The sequence below is a fragment of the Grampus griseus genome (genome assembly GCF_964374135.1).
Source record: "Grampus griseus genome assembly, chromosome: 6".
NCBI classification, from domain to species: domain Eukaryota; kingdom Metazoa; phylum Chordata; class Mammalia; order Artiodactyla; family Delphinidae; genus Grampus; species Grampus griseus.
In genome coordinates, this window is record NC_139000.1 from 79,874,834 (window position 1) to 79,895,666 (window position 20,833).

The 20,833-nt window shown below is 43.2% G+C and overlaps 1 protein-coding gene across 7 annotated transcripts in view; it reads left to right on the forward strand.

Moving 5' to 3' along the window:
- The window catches only part of NFX1 (nuclear transcription factor, X-box binding 1), an 80,155-nt gene extending 59,605 nt beyond the window's left edge, over window positions 1-20,550 (forward strand). For 3 of the 7 annotated variants that reach the window (XM_082656208.1, XM_082656210.1, XM_082656212.1), the window contains 11 exons: window positions 366-485; window positions 2,423-2,502; window positions 6,241-6,471; window positions 7,364-7,437; window positions 8,247-8,348; window positions 8,912-8,953; window positions 14,167-14,265; window positions 14,895-14,961; window positions 16,063-16,208; window positions 16,885-16,989; window positions 18,208-19,136. In XM_082656208.1, coding sequence (XP_082512334.1) covers window positions 366-485; window positions 2,423-2,502; window positions 6,241-6,471; window positions 7,364-7,437; window positions 8,247-8,348; window positions 8,912-8,953; window positions 14,167-14,265; window positions 14,895-14,961; window positions 16,063-16,208; window positions 16,885-16,989; window positions 18,208-18,280 — 1,139 coding nt within the window. In that variant the 3' untranslated portion in view covers window positions 18,281-19,136. The other 4 variants (XR_014296856.1, XM_082656209.1, XM_082656211.1 and 1 more) reach the window with 4 other exon arrangements.
- The last annotated feature ends 283 nt before the right edge of the window (window positions 20,551-20,833 follow it).

Genomic DNA, 20,833 nt, shown 5'->3' on the forward strand with positions numbered 1-20,833 from the left:
CCTGTGGCTTTCATAATCTCTATCCATTTTCCTAGCCAAAAAGTTAAAGAAAAGAATCTATTTCTTTAGTGGAAGTCTCCTGTTCTGTCAAAAGAGATGGTCTGTAGATCTTTTGTTTATAAAATACATGTAAAAATGTCTTGGAATACTCATGGACTTAAAGTTTGTTGCAAGTAAAAATTGAACACTTGGCCAGCAGCTCAACGTTAATGAAATAAAAACCTTTTTTAAAAGAGCAGCCCCCCAAAAAATTCTCCTCTAAAAATACAAGCCAAAAAAAAAAAAAAAGTGTGTGTGTAATTATCTTGTGCTTCAAATTCTCAAATTCATGAAGGGTTGTTTTGTTTCACCTGTGGCTTCACCAGGTTTTGATGAATTAACCTGCCACTGTGGCGCGTCAGTGATCTACCCTCCAGTTCCCTGTGGTACCAGGCCCCCTGAGTGTACCCAGACCTGTGCCAGAGTCCATGAATGTGACCATCCAGGTGGGTCCTGTCTCCTTGCCTCCACGCCTCACAGCCTGCTCACACTGTGTCATTTAGGATGTTGCATGATGGTCTTCACTGCTCTGAGGTTACACTGTGGTAGCCCTTCCTTGTTCCCTGTGCTCAGGGGCTGCTTCTGTGAAGATGGGTCTGAGATCTGGGTCACAGCTGGGAATCACAGTGCCTTCCAGTGCTTTACTCTGTGGATGTCAAACACACCCAAAGGGTTGGGAGAATCCCCAGCTGGTCTTGTCTTCTTTCTTTGTGGCCTCCACTTCTGGTGCATATTTCAAAGTTAAGCATCTTTTTGTAAAGTTAAGAGTAATTCGGTTTTGTTGTTGTTGTAGACACAATATATGTTATTACGTAAAAAGGAAGAGAGAAGGAAAGAAAATAGAGATAAAGTCAAAAGATTGAAATTAAATAATCTCTTATGTCACCTTTGAAGAATTACGCGCTGGTGTATATTTTTCAGGGCCTTTTTCCATGGGCAAAAATATATATTTGCATTTTTTTTCCTAAAATAAAAGTGGGATCCTAATGAATTTATTTTAACTAGATATTTTTCCCTCTTATTATTGTAATTTTAATCTCTCTCCTTATCAGTGAATATTTTTCTAGATGGTAGTGGGGTGTCCTGTTACATGGATGGGCCGTAACTGATTCAGTCAGTTTCATGTTGCTGGACATTTGTTTCCAGTTTTTCTGTGATAGACTGCTGTAGACACCAGGTAAATAGCTACTTGACATCACCCATTTTCTGTCCAGTCTAGTCACTGGCTTTCCTCTAGGACCATATTGGCCCTATCATTTCATTTTACCAAGTCCCAGAGGCAAACCTGATATAATTTAAGTCACTGGATTTGATACTTAAAATAAATCTGGCCATATGATTTAGTCTGACAAATAGACAAGCATTTCTCAATTTTTTAAGTTACAGAGTGAAAAAGAATTAAGTAACTTCCTCATGAAGTGGAAAGTCCCTCCTTTCCTGGAGACCTTAAGGCGGCCCTCCCAGCTTAGTTTGCAAACCCTTGCTGTGGTGTTCACACCAGCATGAAGTTAATGTCCAAACAGATACTCACCCACTCACTTGTACTCACTTCCTTTATAGTCACTTGCAGATATTACAAATGAAGTCCAAATCCTGCTGATTGATGTCCATAGTGAGAACTTAACTATTTGTGAGTTGTTTTGTTTTAGCCTGCTTTCATTCAGCATTCACTTAACTTTTCTTGAGTGTTTCTTGTATATCCAGCATGGTGTCAGACATAGAGGGAGGTTCAGAGGAGGGAAAAAATAGCCCATGACCTTGAGGTTGTTCTGTTGTTTCTGAGAGGAAGAAGATGGTAGTTGAAAACATTTGACACAACTAGCCAATACATGAAGAAGGGCCAGATAGCATGGCAGCAAGCCATCTGTGTAAGAACTGAGACGTCAGGGAGAGCAAGAGTGCTCAGGGCAGGGTGTGGTCAGCCAAGGAAGGCTTTGTTGTAGGAGATGAGTTTGAATGAACTGCCTCTTCCAGGCAGTAGAGAGATTGAAAGGAGTCAGAGGAAGCATGTTAGATGAGATAACAAAGATGTCTGAACAAAAGAGAGCAGTTGCTGTGTAAGGTAGGACCAAAAGAATCACTGAGTAATGTGGACAGACCATGTGGCAGTGCCACAGGAGACGGAGTAGAAAAACTGCCTCCTTCTCTGCTTCTGTGTCTCTTGCCCCTCAGTTGGGTTTCTTTTTCTCACTCATGTTCATCTTTCAACACTTTAATATAAAGCCAACTACTTTTACTTTTCAGTGACCATTTTAAAAAGTACTCAGCTCTGAAATTTAAAAGTTCCATGTCATAGGCCATTACGATATGTGTAGTAGTCTATGTTTAAACATTATTCCTAATTTTAAACATTACTCCTAATTTTACCTTTCTCTTTCTACAGTGTATCATTCTTGTCATAGTGAGGACAAGTGTCCCCCTTGTACTTTTCTAACTCAGAAATGGTGCATGGGCAAACATGAGGTAAGTTTTCTCTCTCAAGTGTTCATTGTTCCAACCAGAGATTTATGATTGGATTTCGTTAAGAGGGTTAGCCTCATTGTTTCTCGAAATAAATATACTCCAAGAAGCAGAGATTTGCTGTTGCCACTTTTTTTCTTTTCTTTTTCTTTTCATTAAGGTATAGTTTGCATAAAATGAAATGTACCCTTTCTAGTGTACAAGTCTATGAGTTGACAGAAGCATTTGTACAGTCATGTAACCACCACCACAGTCAAGATGTGGAGCATTCATTCACCCCCAAACATTCCTTTGGGCCACTTCATAGTTACTCTCCCCTTACCTCCAGGCCCTGGCAACCAATGTTGTCTGCCCCTGTAGTTTTGCCTTTTCAGAATATCACATAAATGGAATCATGCGGTAGGTAGCATTCTGAATCTGTTCTGCTCTCATTTTTATTTTTATTTTATTTTATTTTTTAATTAATTAATTTATTTGGCTGCTTTGTTGCTGTGCACGGGCTTTCTCTAGTTGTGGTGAGAGTAGGGGCTACTCTTCGTTGCAGTGCGCGGGCTTCTCACTGCGGTGGCTTCTCTTGTTGCGGAGCACGGGCTCTAGGCTCACGGGCTTTGGTAGTTATGGCATGTGGGCTCAGTGGTTGTGGCTTGTGGGCTCTAAAATGCAGGTTCAGTAGTTGTGGTGCACAGGCTTAGTTGCTCCGCGGCATGTGGGATCTTCCTGGACCAGGGCTCAAACCCGCCGTGTCCCCTGCATTGGCAGGCGGATTCTTAACCACTGTGCCACCAGGGAAGTCCCTGCTCTCATTTTTAATCTGGTTACAATCAAATGAAACTCAGCCAGTTGGCCTTGAGAGCATGAGCCGTGTTCAGAGACAACTTCTAGGTTAGCCAGCATGGGGAGGGGTTGCTAGTCTGGGGAAAGGTGTTACAGCGAGAATATCCCAAGAGTGAGAGTGGGCTCTCCACCAGTTGCCACCGTTCCTTCTCTCTACTCCCTACGCAGCTTTCCATCCTGACTGATCGGCCATGCACCTTCCTCCAGGCTAATTGCTGCCATTACCATGAAGGACTTTCATCCTTATTCTTAGTGTCTAAGCTATATTTGGCGCCGCTGACTATAGACACTTTGAAACACTTTAAAAAGATTTGTTTATTTTAAAAATGCATATTCATTGTAGACGATTAAGATAATACAGTTTTGCTATGCAGAAAGAAATACTTTTAACATCCTGGTGTATAGACTTCCAGGCATGTGTAATACACTCTTTCCCCTACTCTATGAAGATTATACTGTTTTGTAACCTGCTGTTTTTACTTAGTAACATGTTGGCCAACATTTCTTGAAACTCTTGACAACTATGACAATAAGCTTTCAGTATTCTTATCTTTTTTTTTTAAATAGTGTTTATTTATTTTTACTTGTTGACAGTTTGCTTTGTTTATTTATTTATGGCTGTGTTGGGTCTTCCTTTCTGTGAGAGGGCTTTCTCTAATTGTGGCAAGTGAGGGCCACTTTTCATCGCGGTGCGTGGGCCTCTCACTATCGCGGCCTGTCTTGTTGTGGAGCACAGGCTCCAGACGCGCAGGCTCAGTAATTGTGGCTCACGGGCCCAGTTGCTCCGCGGCATGTGGGATCGTCCCAGACCAGGGCTCGAACCCGTGTCCCCTGCATTGGCAGGCAGATTCTCAACCACTGTGCCACCAGGGAAGCCCAGTATTCTTATCTTGATAGACATATTTTTCTCCACTTATTTCCTGTCAGTGGTTCTCAAGTCATAATCCTTGGTATTTATTCTTCCTCTAAAAATCTCACTTCCTCTGAGAGTAACCATTCTAAGACATCCATGTGTCATCTTTGTGTTGATGGACTTCAGTCAACAAATACTTACTGCGTACCTGCTATGTACTAGGTAACAGGCTAGGTTTGGGTGATTCAGAAATGAACAAGACAGGTACCGCCCCTGCCCTTGTGGAGCCTTAACTCTGAGGCGGGAAGCAGACATGTAAACAGTCGATTATAAGTACAGTAGTGTGTGGGACTTCCCTGGTGGTCCAGTGGTTAAGACTCTGTGCTACCAATGCAGGGGGCTCGGGTTCAATCCCTGGTCGGGGAACTAGATCATGCATGCCACAACTAAAAGATCTTGCATGCCGCAACTAAGCCCTGGCACAGCCAAATAAATAAATACTGAAAAAAAAAAAAGTACAGTAGTGTGGGAAGTACAAAGTACTGAAGGGGATAGAAGGGGCCCTTACCCTTACCCAGGAAAGGTGTTTCTGGAGGAAGTAGCATAAGTAACATCCTAAAGGACAGTGAGAAGACAGGCAAGTAATGTGGGGAGGGGACAACAGAGGGCATAGCATGTGCACAAATTATCCCAGTGGTGGAGTAGGTGAGTGTTTAATGACTGGGAACTACATTCTACCAAAATACTGATTACAAAGCATGTACATCCTAGGCTTTGGGGGCCTCTTCAAGAGTACAAGTTTGTCACCAGAACCGAAGTATATTCCTCATTTTGAGGGTTCTTAAAAGAATTTGAGTGAATATGTAAGAGTAACCTTTGGTTCCACAGGAATAAAATTCCAGCATCTTTTTCCTGGAGTGAAGAATCCTGAATGGAGGCAATTTCTCAAGAAAAAAAAAATGATTTGGTTGGTCCACGGCCTGTTGCCTCTTAATTTTTTTTTTTTTTTTTTTTGCGGTACGCAGGCCTCTCACTGTTGTGGCCTCTCCCGTTGCGGAGCACAGGCTCCAGATGCACAGGCTCAGCGGCCATGGCTCATGGGCCCAGCCGCTCTGCGGCATGTGGGATCTTCCCGGACCAGGGCACGAACCCATGTCCCCTGCATCGGCAGGCGGACTCTCAACCACTGGGCCACCAGGGAAGCCCCTCTTAATTTTTTTAATGACAGAGCTGTCTAAAAATATGGAGATCATGGGTTGGGAGATGTGAGGAGAGTTGAGTAATTAATTACATAAAACAGCCCTGCAAGCAGTCTTGAAACGATGAGCCAAGGGTGCCCCCACCCCCAGGGTTTCTGTGAACTCAGTGCCCTAGCTGTTTGTAAAGGGAAGAGGTCACCTGATCCTCCCAGTTAGTCATAAAATTTTCAGAAACTCCCTAGTTATCTGGTTTCACATGCTTGTTACCCACCTTGGGAAGTTTATGTTGCAAGTCACACTCGGCTGCTAAAACAAATCCTTTTAGATCATAACAAGCATTATTTTTTTTTTGGCTGCATTGGGCCTTTGTTGCTGCTCGCAGGCTTTCTTTAGTTGCAGCGAGTGGGGTTTACTCTTTGTTGTGGTGTGCAGGCTTTTCACTGCAGTGGCTTGTTGCGAGCACAGGCTCTAGGCGCGCGGGCTTCGGTAGTTGTGGCACGTGGGCTCTAGAGTGCAGGCTCAGTAGTTGTGGCGCACGGGGTTAGTTGCTCCGCGGCACGTGGGATCTTCCCGGACCAGGTATTGAACCCATATTCCCTGCATTGGCAGGCAGATTCTTAACCACTGCGCCACGAGGGAAGTCCCATAACAAGCATTATTAAATAAGGTTCAGGTTTGTTTTCTTTTCAACTAACCTTTCAGACTTTGAAAAACAGCCAGATTTTTGTTTCAGATAAAAATAACTTTTTTAAAAACTTGCTCTTTTTGAAAGTTCAGAAATGTTTAAGTAGGAAGTTAAAATCCACCCTGAATCCTGCATGGAGATGAGAATCTGGCTACTTCTGTCTCTCCTAGTTACGAAGCAACATCCCTTGTCACCTGGTTGATATCTCTTGCGGATTGCCCTGCAGTGCCACGCTACCGTGTGGGATGCACAGGTGTCAGAGACTCTGTCACAAAGGAGAGTGTCTTGTGGATGAGGTCTGCAAGCAGCCCTGCACCATCTCCAGAGCTGACTGTGGCCACCCATGTATGGCACCTTGCCACCTCAGCTCACCCTGCCCTGTGACTGCTTGCAAAGCCAAGGTGAGTAATCCTGGCTCCTGGTGGGGACTGACTGTGGTTCTGGGGCTGCTGATGAGTCCAGAACTGCCTACAGTGGCACCTGGGCACACATCCTTACCAGAGGTCTTTGGTTGCAAGGAACTGCAAGTTAAGTTAACAAGAGAAGGGTGGAGTAAATTGTACAGACTTCTATCTGCCAAGCTTGAGATGGTCTTTTAATTCAGAAAGTACCCACTGCCACCTGACCAGTTTCTGTCTCCCTTCGATCAAATTCTCAAGAGAGACTCTGATTGTCCCCTCCATTTATTCAACAAATACTTAAGTGTCTATTTTATATAAGATGTAATGCTGTGATAGGTGCTGGGGCTCCACCAGTGAACAGTGGACACGTGGTTCCTTTAATTAGAGGGACAGATACTAATTAACTACTCAGATAATTAACTGTGACTGTGGTAATGTCGTGAAGGAGTAGTTACCCCCTTGTAGCGGGTACCACAAGAACATGTGAGTGAGGGACTTACCTGGTCTGAGGGATTAAGCAAGGTCTCCCCGCCGAAGAGGTGAAAGCAGAGGGATGAAGTGGAGTCAATTAGACCTTGGCTGGTCCTGGGTCAAGTGTCTACCTCTGGTTCAGTGGTAAAAACTTCATTCTAGGCCTGACCCTTCAGGCAGGATTAAGGACAGAAGTCATTCCCAGTAAGGGGCACTGTCGACTGGACACTTCCCTCCTAGCATGTGAACCACCACGTTGTCAGTTTGCATGTGTGGTTAGCTCCTCCATCTTGGAGGGTAGCCACTCACCGTCTCTCTATTCTCTGCCGTGGTTTGATTTGAGAGAGGCTTTAAAAGTGAAACCTGCCCATTCACATATTTACCGTGGGCTGAAAGTTGCTACATGTTAATCTTATATCAGATAGAGCTGCAGTGTGAATGTGGACGAAGAAAAGAAATCATGATTTGCTCTGAAGCATCCAGTACTTATCGAAGGTTAGTGCTACTTAAATGTTAACAATTGGTGGGTCTAGATAAAGGGTATACAGGAGTCTATTGTAGGATCTTTGCAACTTTTAAGGAAGGATTTTTAAATACATTTTCTTCAGTCTAGTTTTTCTGGTTAAAAGAGAAAGTACTGCTTTATGTACCTTACCTTCCCTAACTTTAATTTGTGAAATAACCTTTTTGTTTCTCTCCTCTCCTCCTCCTTCCTGTCTCTCTCCCTTTTGGTCTTATGACACCATGAGATCAGAAGGGAAGATGTCCTGAAGTTGCGTGCATTGCTTCAGCGTTCCACCGCTTGGGGCACAGTCAGGACCAGGTCCTGCGCTCCGGCTGTGGTCTGGGGGGTTCTGACTGTTCTGTGAGTTGTCTTTGCAGCCTCCTGAAATCTTGGGACCTGTGTGGTCACACCGTACAGAAGTGGAGGTGTTTAGGGATGGATGGACGAATAGATGCAGAGATGCACCATGGAGATGGGACTTTAGGAGTATGCAGACATCAGATTGACTGTGTTTGAATACACACTGAGTGCCTGGCATTGGCCCGGATGCTCAAGGGGGTACTGAGGAATGGATTACCTCATTTCCTATGGAGCTGCTTAGCATCTAATTGAGGAGATACCACATAAACGTGTGGATAGTTCATAATAGATGGGCTTCCAAGGCCACACAGATTGTCGAGTGGTAGATTTGCCTTGAAAGAAGTGTTCTCTGTGCCTGGTATGGGGAGGTTCTTGTGAAACTGCAACACCTTCCTTCCCTTTCTCTTTTTTTATCTTCCCTTTCTTTTATATACTTCAGAATAGCTGCTATTTCCATGGCCTCCAAAATAACAGACATGCAGCTTGGAGATTCAGTGGAAATCAGCAAGTTAATTACTAAGAAGGAAATTCACCAAGCCAGGTAATTTTTTAGATGTGTAGCTGTGCCCTCTTTCTCCCATTAGACTTAATTTCCAAAGGGCAGGAACCATTCATTTGTGTCAATCTGCAACAGGAAAGCCTTGCACACACAGTCGGTGTTCAACAGACATCTGATATTAAGAGACCACACCCACTCCAATGCAGTGAGTCCTACTTGGGATACAGCTAAGACCAGAGGAAGCTTTTCTGGGCCTCACTGCAGACAGTAGCCAGAGGAAGCAGAGACCTTGACGTGTCTATTCCAACCCACAGGAGAACAGAGAACAGAGTAGTTTGCTGTGTCGAGAGAGGGAGGTGGGGTTGTTGCGGGGGCGCCGGGAACTTTTGGGGGCTGAGCAGCCAGGGGACACTCTGAAGCCTTTCTGAGAACTCCTAGTCTCCCGTAACTCAGAGGCCTGCACACCTGTCCTTGAGAAGGACCCCATCCAGCCATTATTTTGGCCAGTCTGTTCTGTCTCCAGGTTGACCATCTAAGAACTTATTGCTGAGTAGGAGCTGTGAAACTTGTACCCTGACTTAATTTTTTTTCATTTGCTTCTCAAGGCTGGAGTGTGATGAGGAGTGTTCAGCCTTGGAAAGGAGAAAGTAAGTAGTTTCAACTGCTGTTTATCTAATTGTCCTTGAGCTCTGTGAAATTAGTGGGAGGGAGCAACCCTTCAAGCATTCATTCAGCACCTGCTCTGAGTCTTTTGCTGCTGTTGGGGAGCAGGAGAAATTCAGTCATCAAGAATCAAAGTGTCTGAGGATAAACCAGTTAGGTGATTTCAGCATATTTCTGAAACATGAGCTTGTGTGGTTTCAGGCAAGTATAAACATCACATGCTCCAAAGCATACTAATTCAGAGACTGACAGACTTCCTGATTCCAATGGAGACAAGAGGCTTAAAATTCTTTTAATGAACTGTTATGTTGAAGTATAATATACTTCATATAGATCAGAACTATAGTGATGAGTGAGTCATCGCAAAGGGAATACAGTGGTGTAATCAGCACCAAGTTCAAGAGATAGAAAACTACCAGAACCCACTCTTACACTCCACCGAGATATAGCCTCTATCCTGACTTCTAACAGTTTAGATTATTTTTGTCTGCTTTTGGACTTTATGTAAATGATGAAATCATATTGTTTGTATTATTTTTGTCTGGTTTCTTTCATTACATTTGTGACGTTCATTCCTGTTGTTACATGTAGCAGCATTTTGTTAATTTTCATTTTGGCGTGACATTTTATTGTGTTAATTTATCATCATTTATCTATTCTATAGTTTATAGATATATGTGTTGTTATCAGTGTTGGGCTATTACAAATAATGCTCTTTTAAGAATATCCTTATACTTGCCTTGCTATATATATGTACTCATCTCTGTTGGATATAAACTCAGGAGTAGAATTGCTGATTAATAGGGTATGCATATTTTCAGCTTTAATTGATTCTGCCGAACAGTGTCCAAAATGGTTGTACCAGTTACGCTCCCACGAGCAGGGTCATATTTTCCGTTGCTCTCTGTTTGTGTCAGCCCTTGGAATTGTCAGTCTTTCTCATTTTAATCCATTTTTGTAGATGTATAACTGGATATCATTGAGCTTCTAATTTATATTTGTCTGATGACTGGTGAGGTTGAACAACTTTTCATATGTTTGTTGGCCATTTGGATATCCTCTTTTGTGAAGTACCTATTCAGGTCTTTGCTTATTTTTTTAATTGTATCATCTGTCTTTTTCATATTGATTACTAGGAGTTCTGTATATATTTTGGATATGAGTCCTTTGTTTTATATATTGTTTTCCTCACACTCCGTGCCTTCACTTTTCACTCTGTAACTGGTGTCTTGATAAACAGAAGTTTCTAATTTTAATGTAGTCCAGTTTATCAGTCTTTTCCTTAGTGAATAGTACTTTTTATGTCTTGTTTAAGAAATATTTACCTATCCTGAGGTCGTGATGATATTCTGTGTTATTATCTAGGAGCCTTATTTTACCTTGCACGTTTAGATCTACAGTTGACCTGGACCAATTTTTTTTTTTTTTCTAAGAATGGTATAGGGAGGGTTCATGATTCCATACAAATATTCATTTGACCAACATCATTTATCAAGAAATCCTTTTCCCAGTGATCTGGGAAAGGTGGCAGTGCCACCTTTGTCTTAAATCAAGTATTCATATTGTGTATGGGTTACTTCTGAGCTCATTCTATTCCATTGCGCTTGTATCACATTATCTTAATTACTGTACCTTTATAACTGGTAGCATGTCTCTTCAAACATGGTCTTTCTCCAAGATTGTCTTGGCTGTTCTTGGCCATTTGCATGTCCATTTAAATTTTAGAAATAGCTTATCAATATTTGCAAAAAAAAAAAGAAAATACTGGGATTTTGATTGAGCTGGTATTTAATTTATAGTTCAGTTTGGAGAGATTTGAGATCTTTATAATATTGAGGCCTCTAATCCATGAGCAAAGTATATCCTTCTATTTAGTCATGTTTTCTCTCAATGATATTTTATAGTTTTCTTTATATAGATTTTGTACATTTTTCAGTAGATTTTAGTTCCTTGCTATTTGATGTATTTTGATGCTATTATAACTGGTATTTTTTCTTGTATCACTTTTAAAATTTAATTCTCTAATTGCTTGTTGCTGGCATATAGGAATACAGTTGATATTTGTTGATCTGTATTCACAACCTTGCTAAATTACTTATTTCTAACAGTTTAGCTTCTTTTAGATTTTGCATGTACACAATCATGTCCTCTTCTAATTTCTTTCTAATTCTTAACTTTTATCTTTTTCTTGCCTTACTGCACTGGCTAGGCCTCCAGTACAGTGTTTTTTTTGTTTGTTTGTTTGTTAATTGATTGATTTTATTTATTTATTTTTTGGCCGCATTGGGTCTTCATTGCTGCGCGCAGGCTTTCTCTAGTTGCGGTGAGCGGGGGCTACTTTCATTGCGGTGCGCGGGCTTCTAATTGTGGTGGCTTCTCTTGTGGAGCATGGGCTCTAAGCATGTGGGCTTCAGTACTTGTGGCACGTGGGCTCAGTACTTGTGGCTCAGGGGCTCTAGAGCACAGGCTCAGTAGTTGCGGTGCACGGGCTTAGTTGCTCTGTGGCATGTGGGATCTTCCCGGACCAGGGCTCGAACCCGTGTTCCCTGCATTGGCAGGCAGATTCTTAACCACTGTGCCACCAGGGCCATCCTCCAGTACAGTGTTGAATGAAGGGTGGTGATAATAGGCATTTCTAACTTATCTCCAGTCTCATAGGGAAAGTTTTAAGTATTTCACCACTATGTATGGTGTTTGCTGTAAGTTATTTGAATATACTCCTTATCAGATTAAGGAACATTTATTCAATGACTGGCAAACTTTCTTGTTCCAACAAAGATTAAAGGTATAGCTCTGTGAAAATATTAACATTTGGAGAATTTAGCTGAAGAGTATGTGGGCGTTCATTGTGATATTCTTGTAACTTATCTTTCTTTGAAAATTTTTCAAGATAAAAAGTTAAGCAGAAACAGACAAATGCAGACAAAGTGCAGTCTTGTTTTACCTAGAAGTTTGACCTTCAACAGTTGTTAACAATACCTCTTTAGGTGGCTAAATATATAGAAGATAATATGATGATTAATAGCACTGCCCAAATTTCCCTTGGTTTGACCCTTATGGTAACTTTGTAATAACTGCTATTCAAAACTCTTGTCCCTTAAGGACTGTAACATTGTTCTGCACTCCAAAATGTGAACTAAGAGTCCTAAATATTCAGAAATGCTGTGGTGAATACACAGAAGGTCTCAAAAACATGGAAGTGCACCTTTGTTTAGTTGAGACAGTATTTCATGGTAGTTAGAGCCAGCCAGAGCTCTAGCTTAGATTGCCCAGATTTGAATCCTGGCTTCACAAATCAGTTAGCAATGTGATCATGGGCAAATCACATTCTTTCTCCAAGCCTTAATTTTCTTAAATATTTGGGGAAATGGTGACAATAATAGTACCTACCTCCCTGAGTTGTTACGAGGATTATACATTAAAATTAAGGAAGATATACATAAAACTCTTGGCACAAGCCTAAACCATAGTAGATGCTCGGCAAATGTCAGTTATTGATTAGAACTAGCTATTTCTGAAAGCCTTTTGAATTTCTCCTCGATCTTTGAATGATGACATAATGACCCTTTATGTAAGGATTCTTTCTTAAATACTCACAGACCTAAGGAAAAAAAAAATGTGAATTGAGAATACCATCTAAACTTGCAAATAGGGACCTCCCTGATAGTCCTGTGGTTAAGAACCCACCTTCCAATCCAGGGAACATGGGTTCAATCCCTGGTTGGGGAACTAAGATTCCCACACGCCATGGGGCAACTAAACCCACATGCCGCAGCTAGAGAGAAGCCCGCGCACTGCAACTACTGAGCCCGTGTGCTTTGGAGCCCACGCACCACAGCTACTGAGCCCGCGTGCTCTGGAGCCTGTGTGCTGCAACTAGAGAGAAGCCAGCAACGAAGACCCAGCACAGCCAAAATAAAAAATAGATAGATAAATAAAGTTGCAAATATATGCTCCATTGCAAAAATGAAAAACTGGCTGGCCATATTCATCCCACAGACATGTTTTATTGGTGTTTGTGTTTGAATTAGTGGCCAACTAATCAAAACATCGAAATATCTCCCCCTTAGGAATTCTTAAAAATTTGAAAATTAAACCTTAAAAAATTAGAAAATCTAGCAACAGTAAACCAAATTCTTATGGGCATGAAGCATGTAAGAGACCCCTATCTCTGTGTAAAAGAAAACTGTACTAAGTGCTAAGCTCAATTTTATCTATCTTTAAAAATAAACAAACAAACAAAAAAACCCCGACATATATACCTGGATGTTGGTGAGGTGCCACGAAACTCACATACTGCTGGTCAAAACAGAAGCAGCACTGTGGAGCCCTTAGACCACGATATCAAGGGTCTGATGTCCATACCATTTAACCCAGTTATCCCACACCTTGGAAACATTTTCCAGAAAAATAATCTCAAAAGCTTTTTGTTCAGAGATATTGTGTTACTTATAATATTGAGAAGCTGGAGAACTGTTGAAGAAACCTAAATGGGATATAAAAAAAACTTTTTTAATAAATTTTAAAAAAATGAAAAAAGAAAAAGAGCAAAACAAGAAAAAACAAACAAAAGAAACCTAAATGGGGACTATTTAAGTAAATTGGGGGATATATATAATTAGAAGATTATGCAGCTATTAATACAGGGAGTGTGAAAATCAAATAGTAATATGAGAAATGCTAATCATATAATAATAAGGTGAAAAAAGATTCAAAGTTTTATATACACTGATTGCAACTACTTAAAATTACAGAGGAAAAATCTGAAAGGAAATACATTAAAAATAACGCAGAGCTTATGTTGTAAATGCAATTCTTTATTTTCTAAAGTGATATTAACTTTAATATTATCTGTCTATGTATCTGATGTTTAGGTGAAACCTCAAAGGAAGTCATCCCCCATTGACCATCCCCAGTGCTTTCCCTCCCTCAGCCTTCTCTTCACCTAACAATCTAAGTCCCCAGTGTCAGCCTACAGCTTGCTCAGAACCATCTAGATCTGTCTTATTTTTTTTGTTCTTTGAAGACAATTCAATATCTTGTCCCAAGTTGTTCTTATTCTCCTTAATAATTAGGTTTATTGAAATGAGATCATTAATGTATAAAGAATTTAGGACCTGGGGGGCACTCTGTTACTATGAGATAGTTTTCCTCCCCCTCCTTTCCTTTCATTTACTTACTTCTCTCTCACTTTCAGGCGGTTAGCAGAGGCATTTCATATCAGTGATGATTCTGATCCTTTCAACGTACGTTCTTCAGGGTCAAAATTCAGTGACAGTTTGAAAGAAGATGCTAGGTATGTAAGTTGTTACCTACTTTCTTAATTGTGGCTTACTAGAGTGATCTTTTAAGATGTAGTAACTAATATGCAGTCCTCTGTGATTGAGCCAGTTTATATATCTATAAGGGATTATATGATATTTAATAAAAATCCTTCTCTTGGTCTCTCAAAACTGTCCCATTGAAGAATTGAACTTGGGGAGAAAGAGTGTGTGTGTGTGTGTGTGTGTGTGTGTGTGTGTGTGTGTGTGTGTGTGTTTGGGCCCTGTGGTGGGAATCGGGGCCCCCCAAGGGCTGGACTAGCCTGAATTGAAGGATCTCTGGTTACATTCCACCTCTCTCTGCCCAGGTCTTAATCACATGGGTGGTCCTCACTTGGGTGGTAAAAAGTCTTATTTTCCTCCAGTCTCCTGGCCTTCTGGTGGCTAGTTCTCCTTCCATCTTCCCTTTTCTCATATTTGATTTCTTACTTTCTCTTCCTTTGTTCCATCACATTCAACCTTCTGTTATCTGACAGTTCCTGACCTCTGCAGGTTTTCTGCCCACATTGTCCACTGCCTGCACTTTACAGGCAGAGGGTGGGTAGAAGGGATTCTCAGAAGATCAGAAACAAATGAAATTAACTGTGGTTATTTCTCATTTCAGGAAGGACTTAAAGTTTGTCAGTGACATTGAGAAGGAAATGGAAGCTCTTGTGGAGGCCGTGAATAAGGTTGAAGTCAAAACATCCAGCTGTACATGTCTCTAAGGCCAGCTTGATAAAAAAGTCAAGTCCCAGAAACACTGTCGGTATAAAGTAGTTACAGGAAAAAGTCACAGCTGCCTTGAGGATCCTTATCTTTCCCAAAAGGCCATCCATTATAACATCCATGGAAACCCTGTCCTGGTTCAGAAAAGATACCTGCAATAATATTAAATGTAAATAAAAATCCTAGCTCTGTGCCTAAGAATGGGTGAAGAAACTCTGGACGAAGGAGATTCAGTAGGGATACTTAGGAAGACATGCTTGGTCCTCAGATCTCTGAAGGGCTGTTGTATAATGGGACACACTGGTTCTTAGTGCCCCAAAGGCAGGAGAGAAACCGTTGGGCGAGGATGAAAAGTTGAATGGGTAGTGGCACAGACTCCTTCAAGAGAGTGAAGCTGTCCTGGAGGCAGCCAGCCCCTCGGTGGCTCCCTCTTCATTCAGGGGCCTGTGGGTGAGGGCAAGGTGGCTACTTTAGCTCCACATCTTGTGAAGATGGGTTTCCTTCCCGCCATCCCCTCATCCCCTTCCTTTCTGTTCCCACTTCCCAGCAGCATACTAACACAGAGGAGAAAATGGGACCATTGTTCCCCTCCTAATTAGGAAGCCTGAGCAAATGTATTTCTGTGCTTGCGTGTCTGTATCTGTACACTCGTGATTTTTAGCGTAGAATGTACTTTTTATAGGAAGTGAGATTTTCTTGTTTATAAGTCTTCAATTTATTTAGTCATTTCTTGGGAACATCACTCACTCCCCAGTTACGGGCCCCACAGGAGGAACCATTGCACTGTCCGTGTAAGTCTCAGTTTACTTGCCCTCTGTTCCTCTAACCCCGGCCAACTGCTACCCTGTGGCTCACAGAGGAGATGAAGGAAGTGCATCAGCCCTCATCCTCCCACAGCCTCGGCTTGCTTAGCAGTCAGTGAAATGCTGTGTGCTGTGGGCCTCCAAAACTCAGCTGTCTCTTTATTGACCCAGGCTGTTCTGGGATGGTGGGAAGGACCTCTGTGGACATATCCTGTTTTCAAGATGATTTTTATCAATCAGTCATCTTTTCCCTCAATACAGGGAAAGAATAGTAAGAAGAGCCACTGCTTCCCTCCCATGAACAGAGACCACCGCCGGATCATCCACGACCTGGCCCAGGTCTACGGCCTGGAGAGCGTGAGCTATGACAGTGAACCGAAGCGCAACGTCGTGGTCACTGCGGTCAGGTGGGTGAATCTTGCCATTACAGAAGGAACTGCTCGGTGGAGCAAGCTGGACCTGGGAAACAGGGCTGGCCAATATTTGCTTTCCTTACTTCCTTCCTTGGAAGATGAGGTGGAAAGTCTGCCTCTGGGCCAGCCATTCTGACTGATCGAAAGGTCCAAACCAGAAAGTAAAGCCCATGCTTCAGTCCTCAGGCCAGACACACCTAAAGGATACAATCCACGTCAGACCCTGAGGGCCTGGCGTGGGTACCTGCCCATCAAATCTGTCCCTTTTTCCCTTGTGTCCTCCTTGCATGATGGAAACAGGAAGAATGCTGACCTGTGACTCAAGGCATCCTCTGTAAACAGTGTTTGCCATTAGAGGAAACCAAGGCAGTAGTGTGGGCCAGGAGGGGACAGTAGGACCTAAGATCACTGTCAGAACCAGGGGGAGTCAGAAGAACCTCCCAACAAAGAAAACTCAAGTGTGAGATGAGAGGAAGCAGGTAGCAGGCCCAGCAGAGGTGGGTGAAAGGGACAAGGGTTAAACAAAGTTGATCATGCCTGAGAGGAGACGGGTCATATCAGAGAGTGCTCCGCAGCGTCACAGTGAAAGTCTCGGACTGGATTTCCAGCTGTCTGCCTCTCTCACAGACAGTTCTAACTTTTCAATACTTTGTGTTCTTACTTTTATCAGAGGGAAGTCTATATGTCCTCCTACCACGCTGACAGGTGTACTTGAAAAGGAGATACAGTCACGGCCTCCACCACCGATTCCTCATCACAGACAGCAGACAGACAAGTAAGGGTTCTTCAGCTGCTTTCCAAAGAGCCCTGTCTGTTCAGAGAAGCCAGCAGGGGCTGAACTGCCCTGGGCTGCACCAGCCATTGGTGGCCTCCTTGGGCCTGGCTTTGGGGTGCTGTGTTCAGATATATAAGGTTTGACTGAGATGTCAGACACATATGTTCATTCCAGAGGGGTCCCAAGTCTGATGTTTGTAATGCCCACTTCCCCTCCAGGGAGCACAGTCACTGGCCATAATTTCCACAGTGTAGGTGGTGACACTGGGAAATGGATTCAGTCTGTCACACCAGATGATTTAGGAACATCATGTGGTCCACAACAGTTACTCTGGAGATGGAAGTGGGATTCTAGCGGGGAGCTGACAGTGAAGGGGGGAACTTTCATGTTTTGCTCTGTCTACTTACGTATGGTTTGAAGCATTTTTACAACAAAAACATATGTTTGTGATTTAAGGAGAAAAGAAAACCACATTGGCAAGCAGGAAATCTGGCAGGTGTTTTCTCAGACAGGAGCAGAGAGGGTCTTCATCCCTCCTTCCTTTCCTCTCCCTTCCCAGGAGGGGGCCAGCTGCCCTGCTGTGACAAGGCCACACTGCTGGAAGTTGCTGGGAAACACAGTGGGGTCCCTCCTCCTGTTCTGGCCTTCCACACAGAAGCCTAGGAGTACCTCCTACACAGAACCTCTGGGTAGGGAAGTTTGCAAGGTCACCATGAGCGTCCTAGCCATCTGTGTTCCCCTGGAACTGGACGGGACAACTAGGTGTTGCCCATTGGGCACAGCCTCAGCCAGGAGCACCTGGGGCCGTGTAGCTCCCCAGCACCAGCCCTGCTCTAGCCCTGGAAGCAGGCAGCCTGGACTCCCAGCAGCACAAGCTGCGTTTCCTCATGTTATTCCACAGCTGTGTCCAGTACCACCTGGGGGACGTAAAGTTACGGGCCTGTTTATGACATGCTATCTTTTTTTTTCCTTTGCTTGCTGTATTTTTTTTGTAAGACTTAATTGTGGAAAATTTTTAGAGTAGAGAGAATGGTATTAATATATTAATATAAACCCCTGTGTGCCCATCACCAAATTTCAACAGTTACCAGCTCATGTGGACCCCACTGTCTTATCAAAGCTTCACACATGGTAAACCAGCTGATCCTGAACTTTCCAAGACCTGAATCTGTTTCCCCCAAGCAAGAAAAGATTGATCATTCTGTGTTTGCTTTTCAGGAATCTTGGGAGCAGTAATTTACAGAAAATAGCCAAGGAGCCAGTAATTGACTACTTTGATGTCCAGGACTGAGGCGATCAAGATGCACTTAGAAAAAAGAATGATTAGGTGGGGTGGAGACTCGTTTGCCAGCAGATTGATCATGTTTGTTCCCAACTGCCTGGTGGACTCAGAGCTCACATACTGTCTTGAACTGATACATCCAAAGCATGAGTGTGTCAGAAATCCCCGTGTCCTCTCTTCTGTCTGTATAAAGTATTTCAGTATGTCTCTCACTGGACGGTCACTAGTGATTCAGTCGTATTTGCAGAGGCTCCTCACACCACCACCGTGATCGCCCTGATGGTTGGGGGAACATGGGGCTTGATTTAGTCAAACCAGAATTTTAGCCTGAAAATGTCACTTAGTCATGGTCTCAGTTGTCCCAGTTATCCATCCTCCTCCTGAAAATGCCTGCAGCATCAGGTGCACCTCGTTTTTTTAATCCGAAGTGATCGCTATCTTTGGAAAGACATAGGCTAACTTCTCAATCCAAAATGCCAAACACTGAATTGGTACACCACAGCTGGAATCACACATGTGGTTAAACCCAGCTGTCTTAGCTGAGTCTTTTGTCAAAAATTCTTGTAGGCCTACCTAGCTGAACTTATTTTAGTGGTCCTCAGTACCATCAGTTCCAGACCTAGGAGAAGGGTCGGGTGACTTTACAGAATTCCATCTTCTGGAGTCCGGGGGAGGGCCTCTCATAGCACATCGCTGAGCCTGTGTGGTGACAGACAGGTTAGCCTATCCATTGTGGTGGTGGAGGACATAGAGCAGCTCCTCCTTCTCCCAGGTTCACACTGCAGCCTCTGTGTACTGACCAGTGCAGCCCTAACCCCTTCTCTCTGGTTGAGAAAGAGTCTCTGGGACACTTACCTTTCCTCTGTTGCTTTCTCCCAGGCCTGCAGCAGCCGTATTGGCTTTCCCTGTCTCTGAGCTCTGGACCTCTGTTTGAATATTCAAAAAACCATGTGGACAGTCCAGGGCTTATGCCAGCAGCCCACTGGAGGCATTCTTCAGGCTCCTTTTAAGGCAGGTACATCAATAGTTACATTAGTTTGGCTCTCTGCATTGGCACTTCTCCAGCATGGAGGCCAGACTTCCAACAACTTCCTTCTGCTCCAGAGCAAGCCACAAGCCCCAGAGCAACAGAAGGAGAATTGAGAAGTGACATCACAAGCCTGGCACTTAATTTTACTAGGAAGAGCAGGGCTGCCCTTTGGTCCTGACCAGATGATCTGCCTTGAAGGACATGATGTACAGCAATGGGAACAGGTGACTGGAGGGCAGAGACAAAACCACCTCTATCTGAGCCCGTTTAGTAGAGGGTCAGTGGCACCACACCCAACAGGAAGTTCATGAGCATCTGTTGCTTCTTTCAAGCAGTGAGTTCAGTGGGTGAACTGTACATTGAGAGCATCTCAAAATCAGCAGGAAGCAGGAGACCTGATCTCAGATTCCAGCTCTGCCACGTAACAGCTTGCTGCTGCCTGGTGGAGTGGAGATATCACCTAACTCACCAGGGTTGTGAGGATTAAATGAGATAACGTACATGGAGGTGCCTGGTCTGTTATAGGTGCTGAAAGTTTAGAGTAGCTGGAAAATATATAGGCATCTTCTTTCTACATAATGCCAGCCAAGTGAAAAATTAGAATGCTAAGCAGGCCACTTCTGGTGAATACTTGCATCCTACCCATGCCAGCATGTGCTAGGGCTGTGGGAAATGGACATGGCCTGTTCTTTTACAGTTAGTAATCCAGTGGGGGACACATACCTGAACAAATAAAATGAAATTGTTTGGACTGGCACAAATAGGTCATTAGTCTGTTTATTAAAAGCTGAAGGGCTATACCAAGATTTTTTTGTGGCATGCTAGGAACGGATTAGCCCTCATGCTTAGGGGAAGGACCCCTGGATGGGGAACAAAAACAGAAGGAAGCATTTGAGCTGAGTCTTGAGATGGTAGACTGCCATTTGGAGGAGAGAGGCATGCTGAGTAAAGGTAAAAGGCATGAGACAAGCCCAGGGCTGTGGTTTGTGGGAGGTTTGAGGAAGGATTAGTTGTCCAGAGTGGGCAGACAACTGGAGAGACAGTTGTTAAGCTGGAGAGGTAGACAGGGGTCAGTTTGTAGAGAGCCACAGGGAGCCACTGAAGGATCCTAAGCAGAGAGCAGCATGGCTGGATTGATGACCTAGGACAGGAGTTGGCAAAGGTTTTCTGTAAAGGGCCAGATACTTTAGACTTTATGTTGTGGCTACCCAACTCTGCCACCGTCGTGTGAACACAGCCCCAGACAGTACATGAGGGGATGAGCATGACTCTGTTGTAATAACATTTTATAGACACCAAATCGAAATTTCATAAAATTTTTACATGTCTCAAAATAATAATTTTATTTTTTCCAACCTTTTAGAAATTTAAAAAAAAAACATTCTTAGCTTGTGGGTTGTTCAAAAACAGGCTAGATTTGGCCATGACCTTAGTTTGCCCACCCTGTTCCTAGAGCTGTTACTCAGGCAGAGTGTGTAAAAGGGATTGGAGGGCTAACTTTGAGGCAAGAGACCCAGCCAAGAGCTGCCAGA